The 14,011-nt window shown below is 45.2% G+C and overlaps 1 protein-coding gene across 1 annotated transcript; it reads right to left on the reverse strand.

Annotated features, from left to right (window-relative positions):
* Positions 1-1,408: 1,408 nt before the first annotated feature.
* IDH3A (isocitrate dehydrogenase 3 (NAD(+)) alpha) lies at positions 1,409-13,095 on the reverse strand. Its single transcript, XM_027901576.1, has 11 exons — positions 12,983-13,095; positions 11,039-11,101; positions 9,331-9,414; positions 8,381-8,495; positions 7,702-7,889; positions 7,084-7,217; positions 6,350-6,452; positions 6,190-6,254; positions 4,603-4,687; positions 3,968-4,120; positions 1,409-2,081 (listed from the first exon to the last, which is right to left on the reverse strand). Exons 1-11 carry the CDS (start codon positions 13,007-13,009, stop codon positions 1,998-2,000), a joined length of 1,101 nt encoding a protein of 366 aa, XP_027757377.1. The 5' UTR covers positions 13,010-13,095; the 3' UTR covers positions 1,409-1,997.
* Positions 13,096-14,011: the final 916 nt, after the last annotated feature.

Consider the following 14,011-nt stretch of genomic DNA (forward strand, 5'->3'; position numbering starts at 1 on the left):
TATTTCTCCTTAAAACAGATAATCAAAAAAGTTGGGGGAATAGCTCCCCAAGCAGTAAATACAGGAGCTGTTAAAACAGAAGCTCCTTTAAGATTGCTTACAGTGCTTTTCTTTATTGTTGGCGTGGATCTGCACGTGCCAATACTCACGTTGTGCCAATTCTGGAGCTGCCTTTCTCCTTACCCCTATGAAAAATAAACCATGTAAGGATAAATGAAAATAAAAATATGAAAAATAAACCATGTAAGGTGGAGGGCACGCTGTGCCAGGGGTGTGCTGGGAGTGATCCCTGGCAGGCGGCTCCAGCCCCTGCTCCCCAGAGGAAAACGTGATGTGGAACAGGAAACCATATCCATGGAATTTCCATTCCCAGTCTCATCTTGCAGGCTTAGGATTTGCTGCAAAGTGTCACTAATCAGCTCAACACACAAGGCAAGGTAGCAAGCCTAGGATTATAAAAACCAAATCAAGCAAAGAGGACTTTGAAAAGTTTATTCTTCCCCGTTTTGTGCGCAAGGGTCATTCCGAGGTTCTTTAACAATATTAATCCGAAGGAAAACAAGGAAGCAGCAGCTTGTAAAACACGGAAAGAAACGTTGCCCTATTTATTCACCAAAAGCTCCTCCAACAGGTTGTTAGACTGTCTAAAAAAAGCTGGGCTGCTCACTCTGTCGAGCCACACCAGAAGTCGTTAACTCAGAAACGATTTCAACTCAGAAATAATTTCACCTCTGAAACTACCATCCTAAACCAGTCTAAATAGATGTTACTCCACTTGGTGACTTTCTATGAATAGAATTAAGCTGTAAGAAGCCTGGTTCTGGCAGAAGGGATAATCCTGTGCTGTACTAACACATTTTAAAATACACATTTCCTCGTTGGGGGCACCGATGGAAGATACCTTTGGACACACAGGTCAGCATGACTCGTATGACCATCTGCACGTCATGAAGGAGGGAGGGAGAAGAGTTGCTTTTGCACCCATTGAGCTTGGTAAGCAAGGAAAAAAAATAAGTCTTGGATCCCCTTGAATAGGGATGAAATGTATTTCTGGAACAGAGGCACCAGAGCCAAACAGCTGATCTGCCTTAATCCCTTTAGGACTAGTCCCTTACATTCAGGTGTGAATAAAATTTACCAGTCAATACAGTAGGACACACTGAACAGACTAAGCTACAACACAAAGAGCATGAAATATCTAGGAGAAATCTGCCAAGTTAATACTTTCCCTTCTCACAATATATGGCAGAGGTAATTTTATATGATTTACCCTCATCAGAACTCCGTTGGAAAGGGTATTTCAGAGAGGGAAAACTCGTAAGAATTATTGTGCTCTCTGGATTTGAAAAATAACTTTGCTCCAGCATTAATTCTCACCCCTTGCTAGGTAATGGTTGTGGGCTTTTTAAAAGGACACAAATAGATTAAATCCCTAGAACTTTGTACTTCTTTATTCGTGCCTTTGGTGGGCAGGGCTGTGTTTCATCACCAGACTATCTAATGTGGTTTTCTCCTTGCTTTTGATATGAAATTGCTATTTTAAGTTATTTTATACCCGTTTCTGTTGATGAAGGTCACCTTGTGCTACTGTTAGCCTGAAAACCTTTTCAACTTCAGCAAGACCAATAAAGCAGGTTTTAACCATTTAAGGTGCTTTTACATTTCACTAATTCCGTTACTGCTTTACATTTGCATAACATAATTTTTCTTGGTGGAAAGTAAAACCCTCTAACTGAAATGGAAAATGGTAGACAGTTACAGTGCCAATAAAAGAATTCACTTACATAAAAATGTTCACCAGATAGAAAACAAACAAACAAAAAAAAAATAAATAAGACAAAGCACTTGGAAAAGTCCACTGAAAGCAGGCACAAGCATCATTTGTAGCCATTTGGACTAAATTTATTAATGGAGAGGCCTTAACTAAAAAGTTTGCTCTCAAGAGCTCAGCAAACTCTCTGCATGTGGATGTCGGGTTGGTGCCCTCCGAGGGGAGCTCAGTCCTTGTCCCGCACCCGGCGGCAGATCTCGTCCGTGAACTCCGAGCACTTGGCATTGCCCCCCAGGTCCTTGGTCAGGATCTGAAAGGGAGGAAAAATGGCATCACTGGAATGTTTCAGGGGGATTGTCCTGTCCCTGGGTGTGTTCTGACAGGTGGTGCATGGACAGTGAGCAGGGGGGGGGCAGGAATTGTGCAGCCCACGCAGAGCTCATCCCTAAGGATGGCACAGAAATGGGGGGATCAACATGAAGTACTTTATTTTATCAAATTTGAACATGATTTTATCTTAACTGCAGGAAGAAAGTGTGTTTGGTCAAAGCTCTACAAACTACTTATTACACTAATAGTGTAATTAATTGTTAAGTATTTAAGCTTTCAGTAAGAAGTTTGGAAGTAAAATTCCTAAATGAAGGCACAGCACTAATTGAGAGTAATTCATAAAGTTTTTTTTTTAATTTGCTTTGCTTTGCTTTGTTTTGTTTGTTTGTGTGAAGGAAACCCACCCAGAAAAAGCACACATAACTCTTAGTTAACAATTCTTTAAGTTTGCTCAGTTTAGTTTAGACATGGAAAATGTAGAGTTTAAACATCTTTGTCATCAACTACAACTCCTGGGTGGAAGCATTAAGAGAGTGAAATAAATGTGGGCAACACTGCTAATTTATCTAACCTAGATAACTTTAAATCATTAGTTTCTCCCTTACATGACACACACATCTCTTAATTAAATTTAGAGGGGAGGGAGGAATAGCAGCATGAGAAGCCATCCAGGTTACTGGTGTAGGTTCTTGTAATTTGAACTGCATTAAAATTCAATTAAAAAGATTCTCTCCATTGTGAGCAGATAATCATAATGTTGTAACTAACTGGTAAATGAGTAGCCACGTCACAAAGCTTGCACTGTGTTATCTTCCATAGAATTCCCGACCTGCAGAGGGAGGATTCCATTTCCAGAGCAGTAAATGGGAACTTTACAGGAGCACCTTTTTATTCACTTGTAAGTTTAGGTGGTTTTTTTTAACACAGGAAGGTAGCTGCAAACAGACCACTTGCAAAGGGATGACAACTTCTGGTTTCAGCTTGCTTGTTATTTTAAATTACCAAGCAGCTTCTCGTGGTCCTGCTAAGGTAACTGAACCAGCACAGAGCTAACTGCTCATCCTCCTTAACTGCCATCTCCAGGATCTTTCCAACTATGTTTTGAAAAGATGGCCATCAAAGCAGAGGAGTGAACCAGTAACGGTAAGAGCACAAATTCAACTCAAATTTCAGAGCATAAGTCCTTCCTCACCCCCCAAATACCCTGTTTGAGTCTTAAATCTGGAGACGCTTCCTGTCAAAGGGAAATCTTGTAAAATCTTCAGGGAAAAGGTAAATATTGGATAAAAACTGTTCTTTTGTAGTTCAAAAAGGAGTGAAAGCAGTAAGGAAGAAAAAAAGAAAATAACTGAGCTGAAAAAAAAAAATAGGAACAGAGGTATTACAGTCAGCACTGGAATGCCATAAACTAAGTGGATGATTAAGGCCTGTGAAAGGCAAGTGAGTGTCCAGATTTAAATACATAAACATTGCATGTTTTATAAATTTCTTAAGTGAAATGCTACCAGTTACTTAAACCTCTGATCCCTTTCCTGCAAAACACATATCCAGTTCAAGCTTTTGGAGTTCACAAAGCTGCAGAAACGTGAGATGAGCATTACTGAGACACCAGGAATGCTACAGCCTGTCCCTCATTACTGAGAAGGGCAGGCTTAATACCACCCAAGATAATATAATTACTGCCAGAGAAGGACAGTGGCATAAGATAACACCACCCAAGATAATATAATCACTGCCAGAGAAGGACAGTGGCACTGCTCATGCAACAGGTCAGCCACCCTTCAGGTGTTCACGTTCTGAGTTCATTTTTGCTGTGATATAATTTGATTTAAATTCACTGGATTCATCTGCACCCCCTCCTCTTACCTTTCCATCCTTAATGGTGTCAAAGCAGGCTGACTCTATTTTTGTGGCGTGTTTGTGCAGTCCCATGTGACGCAGCATCATCACAGCGCTCAGCAGGAGGGCAGTTGGATTTGCCATGTCTTTGCCTGCAATGTCTGGTGCTGTTCCATGAACCTGGAAATAAAAGCAAACCTAGCAGTTATGATGTCAAAATAGGGCTGATTAAAATGTCCAAGGCAGTCCAAGTGTGTGCAAGAAAAGCTGACCCAGAAATCCTCGTGTGTATTAAAACAGGAGTTACTTTGCAGAGATACAGTCAGTGGAAAGGAGATATAACAAAGGCCAAAACAATTTAGTTCAAAGGCATCAGAGAGGCAGAACTAGGTCACATAATACCTCTGAATTGTGCCCCTCAAGTTCTGTTTGATAGAGGGTATTTACCTTATGAAAAAGAGGGAAAATTAAGCGTTGGTCAAGAAAAAGGACGTGCAAAAAACTTACACGTGATACACACTTTACCCAGGCTCTCTGGGCAAAACTTCACCAGCTCCACAGTAAAAACCAGTTTAATGCAGAACTTTGTTAAATGTCAGTTTTAGATTCCCAAGGGGAGACCAAGCAGTTATTGCTGCTCCCCCTTGGAGAGCAAAACTCACCGACTCAAAAATGGCCACTCCGTTGGCTCCGATGTTCCCGCTGGGTGTTACTCCCAGGCCCCCGATCAGGCCAGCACACAAGTCACTGAAAAAAAACCCCACCCATCAAATGAAAAGAAAACAAATTTCTCCATATACCTCTCTGCAAGATATTAAAATATTTGTTTATCTACTGCAACTGGAACTTATTTTATGCACCTGCACAGTCTGAGAGTAATACTGAGAATATTACTCTGGTGAGCCCCTTGTGCTCCATTAGAACATCTGAAAATTTTTAGGACTACCAGCAGAAGGCAATGTAACAAAGGACAATCAAAAGGAAATCCCAAATTCTAGGATGAAGCTGGTAAGACAGGCACAACAAGAAGGACTAAAAGCACAGAATATGTGAAGAAGTCTGAAAAACTAGCAAAAAACTGTAACTATCCAGAAATCCTATTTCCTCTGAAGGGGCCACAGAACTACCTTTCGTATGTGAAGTCCTTCTAAAGAAAGGTGGAAGAATTTTCCTGGGGTAGCTGGATTGCCAGTAGTTTTGTAGGGTACTGTGTGTAGCTTAAGGGGCATTTTCCAAATGACACCAGACTAACTTCCCTGAACAGCCTGTAAGTCACAGGTCTGACATTAGCAGGTCATCAGCCACCTGCATTTGGGTGCCTCCAAAATTAACCTGGGGAAGGGCAAACCAGCTGTGCCTGCAGCCATAAGATTGTACCCTCAGAGCTGAACAGACTGACAAACAGTGCTCCTAAAACTCACAGACATACATATTGCCCACAGCTCAGCTCAGAAAGGACTGACAAGCACAAAGGTAAATAGTCACTGAACTTGTAAACAAATCCTGATTCAGGCTGTTTTCTCAGTGTCTCCTTAGAGGTGCAAGGAGATGCCATGTTATGTTACACACTTACAAATTTCCGATTAGACACTTCATTTGACACACAGTATTGGATGGGATTTACACTCTACCTGAACATTTCATAGAAAGGAAAATGTCTGCTGGTGGATTTTGCCTTCAAGAGACCAAGCTCCTCCAGCAGTCAAGTTACTCAAATATGAAATTTAATTTGGAGGTAAGGAAAAAACTCAATACGTAAAAGAAGAGCTGGTAGGATATTAAGAGACCACACATTTGGTTCTTCAGTGACTCTGCAGAATCATTTACCTGTGTGAGTAGCTTTCTGTACACATCACAGTCCCACAGTCACCCTACAGAATCTGTTTTCCCTAATCTCTAACCAAACATTCTTGATTGCCATGTAAGCCATTAAATTCTCCACACCTTTGGAGAAATTTCTCTTCTGGCCCATCTGAACAATATTCACACACTCCATAAGCAGCAACTCTCTTTTAAATAAGTAGCACATTCTCATCCTATAGACCCACCCAACAATATATTAATAATTTAAGGGTAATAATACCATTATTACAAGTATATCAAGTCTGGTTTATGACGTGTTAAGACTCTGGATGCACAGATCACCCATCTGGCTTGCACATAACCTCAGTGACTGCTGGGAAAGTATCAATATTTTGCATGTATCAATATTTTACATGTTGGGTTACTTCAAATTAGAATCTCCATACCTGAGGATGTCACCGTACAAGTTTGGCATGACAAGCACATCAAATTGTGATGGATCTTGAACCATCTAGAAGGAAGGATATTGTCATTAAGGGTAAGAATTTAAACCAAAAAAAAACAAAAACAAAACACCAACCAAAATTAAAATATATAAATACTCACATTCAGACACACAGTATCCAGATACATTTCATTAAATTTAATATCTTTACAGTTTTCTGCTGCCTCCCTGCATTTTCTCAAGAAAAGCCCATCAGACATTCTCCTGCAATTAGATAAGCAAGAGAACATTGCAGTTATTTTAAGCAAGCAGTACTCAAGGTAAAGAAAACTGCATGCAACAGAGATGTAAATAAAAACATTAGAGTGCAGAAACTTAATTTGTCACTATCTCCTAAATATAAATAACATTGTAAATACATTCCAGAGAAGTTATGCCCTTTAAATTTCCTCCTAAAACATTTTTGTGCCAGTAGTTTAACAGTCATACACAGTCATTGTCAGAATGCCTTCTATTCCTTTACTGAAGGCTCAGTGGATTTGTAAAGGTGGTGTCTCCTATCACAGGTATTATGACTAAATTCAGTGGGAAGTGTCTTGGAAACTGTAAAAGACACTAGCAGCCACTTTCATCCTCAGTTTTTAAATTAATTCTCCTTGTTTAAAAAGAGCTTTGCATGAAAGGATTCCTAAGAACTTGCTAATGAGTACATCAGTACATCATTATTGCACCCTATCAACACTTGGGTCAGCACTGCCCATTTCACTTGGGAGGCATTTACTTCACTTGCTTTCCATTTTACCTCCTCCCAGTGGCGTCAACAGAAGTCCCACATTTGAGCAAGACTTAAAGCACATTGTTATTTAGTTCTGCTGAAAGAGCAGTGAGGACATACATGATATTTGCCTTGTGCACGGCCGTGACGTGGCTCCTCTGATTGTTCCTGGCGTACTCGAAAGCAAACTCCGCAATCCTCTTGCTGGCTTCCTCTGTGATCAGCTTGATGCTCTGCACGACCCCATCGACAATCTGCCAGACAGATTACGTGGGTACTGAACGTGTAAGATCATTCTTCGAGTCAGTGGTATGAGGTGGGGTAGAGTTCTGAGGGGGCAGAGTGCTGAGGGGGAGTAGAGTTCTGAGGGGGGAGAGAGCTGAGGGGGCAGAGTGCTGAGGGGGCAGAGTTTTCAGGGAGTAGAGTTCTGAGGGGGCACTGGTGAGGGGGCAGCGTGCTGAGGGGACAGAGTGGTGAGGGAGTAGAATTCTGAGGGGGCAGAGTGGTGAGGGGGCAGCATTCTGAAGGGGCAGCATGCTGAGGGGGCAGCGTTCTGAGGGAGTAGAGTTTTCAGGGGGCAGAGTTCTGAGGGGGCAGCGTACTGAGGGAGGCAGTCCCAACACTGCACTTCACAGGGAAAGTGCCAAACAAAAAAAACACCCTGAGCCCCCCCGGGGTGGGCCGAGTTCCCCTCCCTGGCACAGGTAGGCCCGGGAAGGCAGCCCTGGCAGCACGTACCACGTGCTCGATGCCGCTGTACTCGCCCTCCGTGTTCTCGCGGATGGTGACGATGTTCACGTCCGTGTAGGGGGTTTTGTAGCCCTCGATGGACACGCAGGGCCGCACGTTGGCGTAGAGGTCAAAGGTTCTGCGCAGCAGCAGGTTCATGGAGGGGTGCCCTGCAGCAATGGGGGTCTTCAAAGGCCCTGGATGAAAAAAATACATGCCTGGGTTTGGAAATTGAAACTCCAGGTCCAGCGAGCTCTTGGAGGATCTCCCATTTAACCCTTGTGTGAAATGCCACGGGAACTCTCTGTGCCTTCAAGTGCTGCACAGGGACATCAATCAGCTGTTTAAAGGCCACACTGCAATCCTTACATGGAACGGGAGATTTCACAACAGGTTTTCACTGAAAACACGAATAAAGATTCTGCTCACTAGGAATATAGTTATTGCACGCTGCTGTGTATCTTAGAAACGCCTTCTGCAGAGTCCAAAGGTTGGAATGCAGTAATATCCACCTTCAGCTATGAGAGTATCAAAATTATGGCTTGGAAATGAAGGGCTGTTTCAAGATTACAGGCAACAGGACAGGCTGTCCCATTTTATTGTGCTACAGATGAAAAACTTTGGCTTTAAATCAGGCTCATGATAAAACCAACAGTATTTAATATCTGTGTATTAACCCCCAAAATACCTTTTAATCCCATTTTGTTTTTATCCATGGATTCTTTGGCATCTGGAGGTATCATCCACTTCCCTCCTGGTCCTTGGATAGCTGTAACATTCCTTTCTTCCCACTGAATAGGAGCCTAAACACATATACTCACTGTTAACCTAAATGGCATGACTTTTGCTTCAAGTTTTAACTTTCCTTTCATAAAAAGGTGCATTAGGAATTTTGTCCAGGTCTTCATAAAACAAATTTTCTCTGGTGAGCGAAAGCAAGCATGGGATGTTTGAACTAAAGCAGTTTTTAAAAAAGGTAATTAAGTGAAAATGAAACAGTATGAACAGCCCATCATCAAAAACTTGAATCCCACAATGCCCCCTTGGTGTCACACACACAGGAATGGTTAGAATTGCAAGACAGGTGCTATTTCTTTCAAGTTTTTAGAGCTGGTGAGTTCTTTGTATCCAAGAGACATCATCTGAAAACTGAATTCATTGAGAACTCATCATCTCTCCTGCCTGGAAAACAGGACACGACACAGATATGTATCTGTTATCTAACTGAAAAGCTGCCCATGTTCCACGATGCTTTCTGAATTTGCATTCACCACAGGACTCTTTCACCTGCGCTGGAAGTCACAGCCAATAAAATAACATTTCTCTTGCTCTTATCAGTTGCTCAGGATTACTACATCAACCAGATGATACACTGAGTTCATATTCCCCAAAATCAGGCGCAGCATTTGCTCTCAACTCTCTGCTCTTCTGCCAGGTAACAGTTTGCAAGCCCTGCCTTGATATCACATTCCTGTCTTTTATTACTTGAAGCTTCAAACTCCATTCTCAAGTAGTTTTAACAGCTTAAATATGCCTTTATCTTTGGAAGCTAAAGGGAAAACTTTTTAAACATGCCCAGTTAGTATCTGTTGTTGTAGTTAAACTTACAGTGCTTACAGCAGGACAAACTGGACTTACTTTGGCAGCATCAAAGATCTTCATGACAGCAGCAGAAATCTCAGGTCCTATGCCATCTCCTGGGATTAAAGTTACTGTTTGTACCTAGGGAAAGAAATACCAGTAGTACAACAAATGAATGTTTGTTTCCTGCACAGAAAACGTTTTCATGTGTTGTAGGAACCAAGTGACTATCAGAAAACAGGAGAAATGTTCAGTTGCCAAATATTCACTGTGAAGTGAGAATGACTCCCTTGCTTTCCAAGGGACCGTGAAAATGTTTTGAGAGAACTGTTCAAAAATTTGCCTGCTATCTATTCCTATTTCAAAACAGAGGCTGAATGTGAAAGGCAGGTTCCTGCTCAGGACTCCTTGCAATTAATGATCTCAGCATGGTTCCTGTGGAAGTCTGAAGAGGAGGGGGGTATTCCCTGCAGATGGCTCTGCCACACATGTGCCTCCAGCATTACCAACACCCTGTGTAACACTGACACATGCTACAGAAGATTAAAGCATAGGAAAAGCTGCATTCATCTTAAAAAAAAAAAAAAAAAAAAAAGAGGAAAAAAAAAAAAAGGCTCATGCCAACAGAAACTTGTCAAGTGACCTCCCAAAAACCTCAGACCCGTTTTTGACAATACCAGCTTATTTTCCTCCCATGTTCTTAGTCCTGGTTCTTTCATTGCACAGCTCAGGCTGAATGAGTTATGGGAAGAAAGTACTCTGCTTTGATGAAAAAAAGAACTTATGATCACTGTTCTGAGGTGCAAGCCCCAGCTCTTTTTGCTTTATTTGAACAGTTCCAAGAGCTTTGTGTGGGCTCACTATTACCTCCAAAAAAAGCAACTCAGACACAGCACTATTTGCAAAACCCCAGATAGAATCAACTCACAAGATACATTTCCACCTTTCTCCACACAAAATATTCAGGATTTCAGTACATGCTGACTGATTGTTTTAACTCATTTGAGCCAGAGAAATTCACTGTGCATGACAAAAAAACCCAGAGCTTTGTTACTACAGGACTCCACCTGAGCTAAGTGTGCTATGAACAGAGCCAGAGGTTCTGTTTCTTTTTCTTCTTCTTCTTCTTCTGATTCTTTTTGTACAAAACTTGTAATTAGAAGCCCCAGCTCCTCTTTAAAATTCAATCCTGCCTAAAGGTACTTGCAGCAGTGCTGAGCCTTGCTCCTGCCTCCACTGGGGAAAAAAAAAAAAAGGCCCATGGGCACTTCAAACACAGACACATAAAGAAGGGAAAACAACTGTTGGGAAATACACAATCCACGTCTAAGATACTTTAAAGAGGACCTTGAAAAGGCAGAATTTTAGATGCAAGGCGTTCTAAAAGCAGCAGTAAAGTAAATCTAGTGCTTAGAAGGGAGTCTGCAAAAGAAAGAAAATGAGAAGCTTCTCAACAATCTTTCTGTTTTGCCCAATATTTGCTCGTTCCCAGAGGAATTTCAGAAGACTGGCTTCTTTGGTGAGAACTCTTCATGCCACTTGTATCTTTTGCCAGAGCCTCTTGTATTATCACCCACACTTAATATGCAATTGCCAATGACAGTGATTGACCAATGCAAATCCAGGATGGCATTAAGAGCACATATGCTCACTTGTTTGGGCCTTATTTTTTTTCGGGAATATAAAAATAACACCAAAAATTTCCAAACCCCTTTTATTGAGAAACTTCACGAAAGAAAAAAAAAATTGGGACTATTATACTCACAGCATTACCAAAACTTCTGGTCACCTTTTTTTGGTTTTTGAAAGCACCTAGCAACCGAGAAACCTGCGGAAAGAGAAACCAAAAAAGATGCTATTTTACTGCACGAACGGGACTTTGAAACGCTAATCTGCACTTCAAAAATCGTACTGCTTTAAATTTCCTCTCTCGAACCAGTGTAAAAATCCAAGTGAAACAAGAGCAGCCGGTGCTTTGCCAAGTTGCTGCCTATAACACTGTGTGCACCGAGTATTCTTAGCACAAGGTGAGCCCGGGACAGCCCGGCGTGCCTGGGGTGAGGGGAAGGCCCTGCACCATCGCTGGAGTCTGCAAGCAAACCTGCAGTGACTCTTGAATCCATATGCTCAGGACTGGGATTTGTGGAGGGCAAAGGGAAAAAGGGAAACACTCGGCTGGCAGCAGTTGGGTGGAAGCATCTTCACGCGTCTGAGGGGACGTTTCCAAAACTACTTTGCACCAGTGTCGCTTCTTCCGTTCAAAACGCGGTGAATTTTGTTCTTCCACCTCCTGCAGCTGCGTGCTTTGTACTGTTGCCTTCTGCAGGCCTGATGGGTTTTAAAAAGCATCACTGAAAGGCACGTTAGAGACAAAATTCACCATAGCAACGAGTCCAGAAAGCACAGTCAAAGAATGACACTTTCCAACATCTGAATATTCTGACCTAGCACTAAGCTTCAAGACTGGGATGCTACCTAAGCTCGAGCTCCTGTTTAGCTGAACATCATGGGCAAAATTCACCATCCTTTCTAGGACTACTGATGGCTCTGTGGCTTAAGAGCCAGAAGGCTTCTATCTGTAAACAGATGCTCCTTCAAGCTCTGCCACACTCACATGTGCTGGCTGTCTGCACCTATCGGCTAGAAAGGAACCTGACAATTTGTATTCCTCTCCTGTCCCGTCTGTATTTGTTATTTCTCACCTTTACTGACACAGTGTACAGCAAAAGGCTCTAGCTACGCTGGCACCAGCAGAAACAACTACAAACAACACAATTCTCGAGTAAATTGTAAGGAATGCTTACAATGGGACAAGTAACTTAAGCTAGATCTATTTTTACTTGTAGCCCCACATGAGATGCCCAAGGTCACTGCCACGGGCAAGCAGTGCCTGCCACATGGCTGAGGAAGCAGCTGGAGCCATTAAATGAAAAGGTGAAGTTCACTCCACAGCGTAAGGCTCCTCATGGTACAGTTCCGGGATTCACATCCAAAAAAAAAGCCCTGGGAGGGAACAGCGTGTCCTTTCAGAAATCACGGGCCTGGTACGTTATACTGAAGTTCAACATTGATAAGACCAACAAAGGGTCGGACCGAAGGAAACCGATCCATCCAGTCACGTGCCGCGATCAGCTCCTGACAGTTCCTCCTCATTTGAGCAGGCAGGTTTTTTAAGCGGGGCGGCCTCAATGCCTTTGCCCCTCTCGGGCCGTCATTTAAAAGGCTCAACAGAACTCCCATTGGCTCGAGGCACAGAGCAGCATCCCCGCGCCGGGGGCCGCGCTCAGAGCGGCCCGGAGCCGGCGAGCCCCCCAGAGCGGAGCTGTGGGGGCGCAGAGCCCCCGGGTCCCCCTGCCCGCGCCGCTGTCCCCTCTGTCCCCGCGGTTCGCAGCCCGCGCTGCCCGAGCCCCGCCGCGGGAGCGCCCCGCGCCCGTGACCTCTACGGCGCGACCTCCCCGCAGGCCGCTGCGGCCGCCGCGCCGCCCCCGGCCCGCCCGGCAACGGCCCCGCGGCGCCTCCCGCCGCCCGGGCACGGGGGACACACACATGGAACCCGCCGCCGCGGGGCCGCCCGCTGGTACCGGCCCTTCATCCCCGGGAGCGCTGCCAGGGCCCGGCGGCACCGCGACCTTGCGGCTCCGCCGGGGGCACCGGCCAAGGTCAGGGGCGCGCCCCGGGCAGGGCCCGGCCCGGCCCTTCCCCCGCCTACCGTGGGCATCCACGCGGCCGCGGCCATGACGCGCCCGGGCTCCGCGGCTGCCGAGGGCCCTCCGCTCCGCGCCCGCCGCCAGACCGGAACCGGCGCGCGGGGAGCGCCGGCCCCGCCCCGCCCCGCCGGGGGAGCCCCGCCCCGGGCCCGCCGCTGCCGCAGCGCCCGCGGGCCCGCAGCGCTCGCGCGGGGGTGGGCCGTTAGTCCGCGAGCCCTCAGCTCCTGCCCCCGGGCCCTCAGCTCCTGCCCCCGGGCCCTCAGCTCCTGCCCGCGGGCCCTCAGCTCCTGCCCCCGGGCCCTCAGCTCCTGCCCCCGGGCCCTCAGCTCCTGCCCGCGGTTCCTTCGCTCCCGCGGCCGGTGCCCCGGGCGGTCCGAGCCCTCTCCGCCTGGCTCAGCCCCGGGCCATGAGGTGCCGGGGCCGCCGGAGGCCGCGGGAGCCCCCGGGGCGGCGTCTGAGGAGGCACCGCTGTGGCATCGCCGAACAGAACCGGTTCTAGAAGTGGGTAGTTTTACTGGAGAAATAGCTGTTGTTGTTAAGAAATAAAGTGTATCGGGGTTTTGTCGCAGCAGATGGAAAAAAAGAACCACAAAAAAACCAAAAACAAACACCCAAACCAAAAACCAACCAAACAAAAAAGAAAAACAAGCAAACAAACAAAAAAACACACACCAAAACCCCGGGTACTTTAAAGTATTGAAAACCAAAGTTGTTGAAGTCGGGGCAATATTTGAGGTTGGTATTTGCCTTCTGGTTCTTTGAGGTCAGTCCCAGAGGGGCTGTGGGAGCCCAGGGCAGCAGTGCCCCCTCCACAGCCCCACTGCCCCAAACCCCCCAAACTGGGCCACAAGTGCTGGTTGTTCATGCCTAAAGGGGTTCGGTAACTTGGGGTGTTCCTGGGAGTAAAGCACCAAACGAGAACTGAGGCAGTCTGAGCTCAGACCTCAGGGAATAACAGCTTTGAAAAGCCTCTCCTACCCTTTCTTTCACTTTTGGCAACATTAAAATTTGGGGGTTGTCTCGATTTGTAC

This window comes from Empidonax traillii, unplaced genomic scaffold, assembly GCF_003031625.1.
Source record: "Empidonax traillii isolate 1590-97213 ecotype Southwest subspecies unplaced genomic scaffold, ASM303162v1 scaffold800:size294262, whole genome shotgun sequence".
In the NCBI taxonomy this organism is placed as follows: domain Eukaryota; kingdom Metazoa; phylum Chordata; class Aves; order Passeriformes; family Tyrannidae; genus Empidonax; species Empidonax traillii.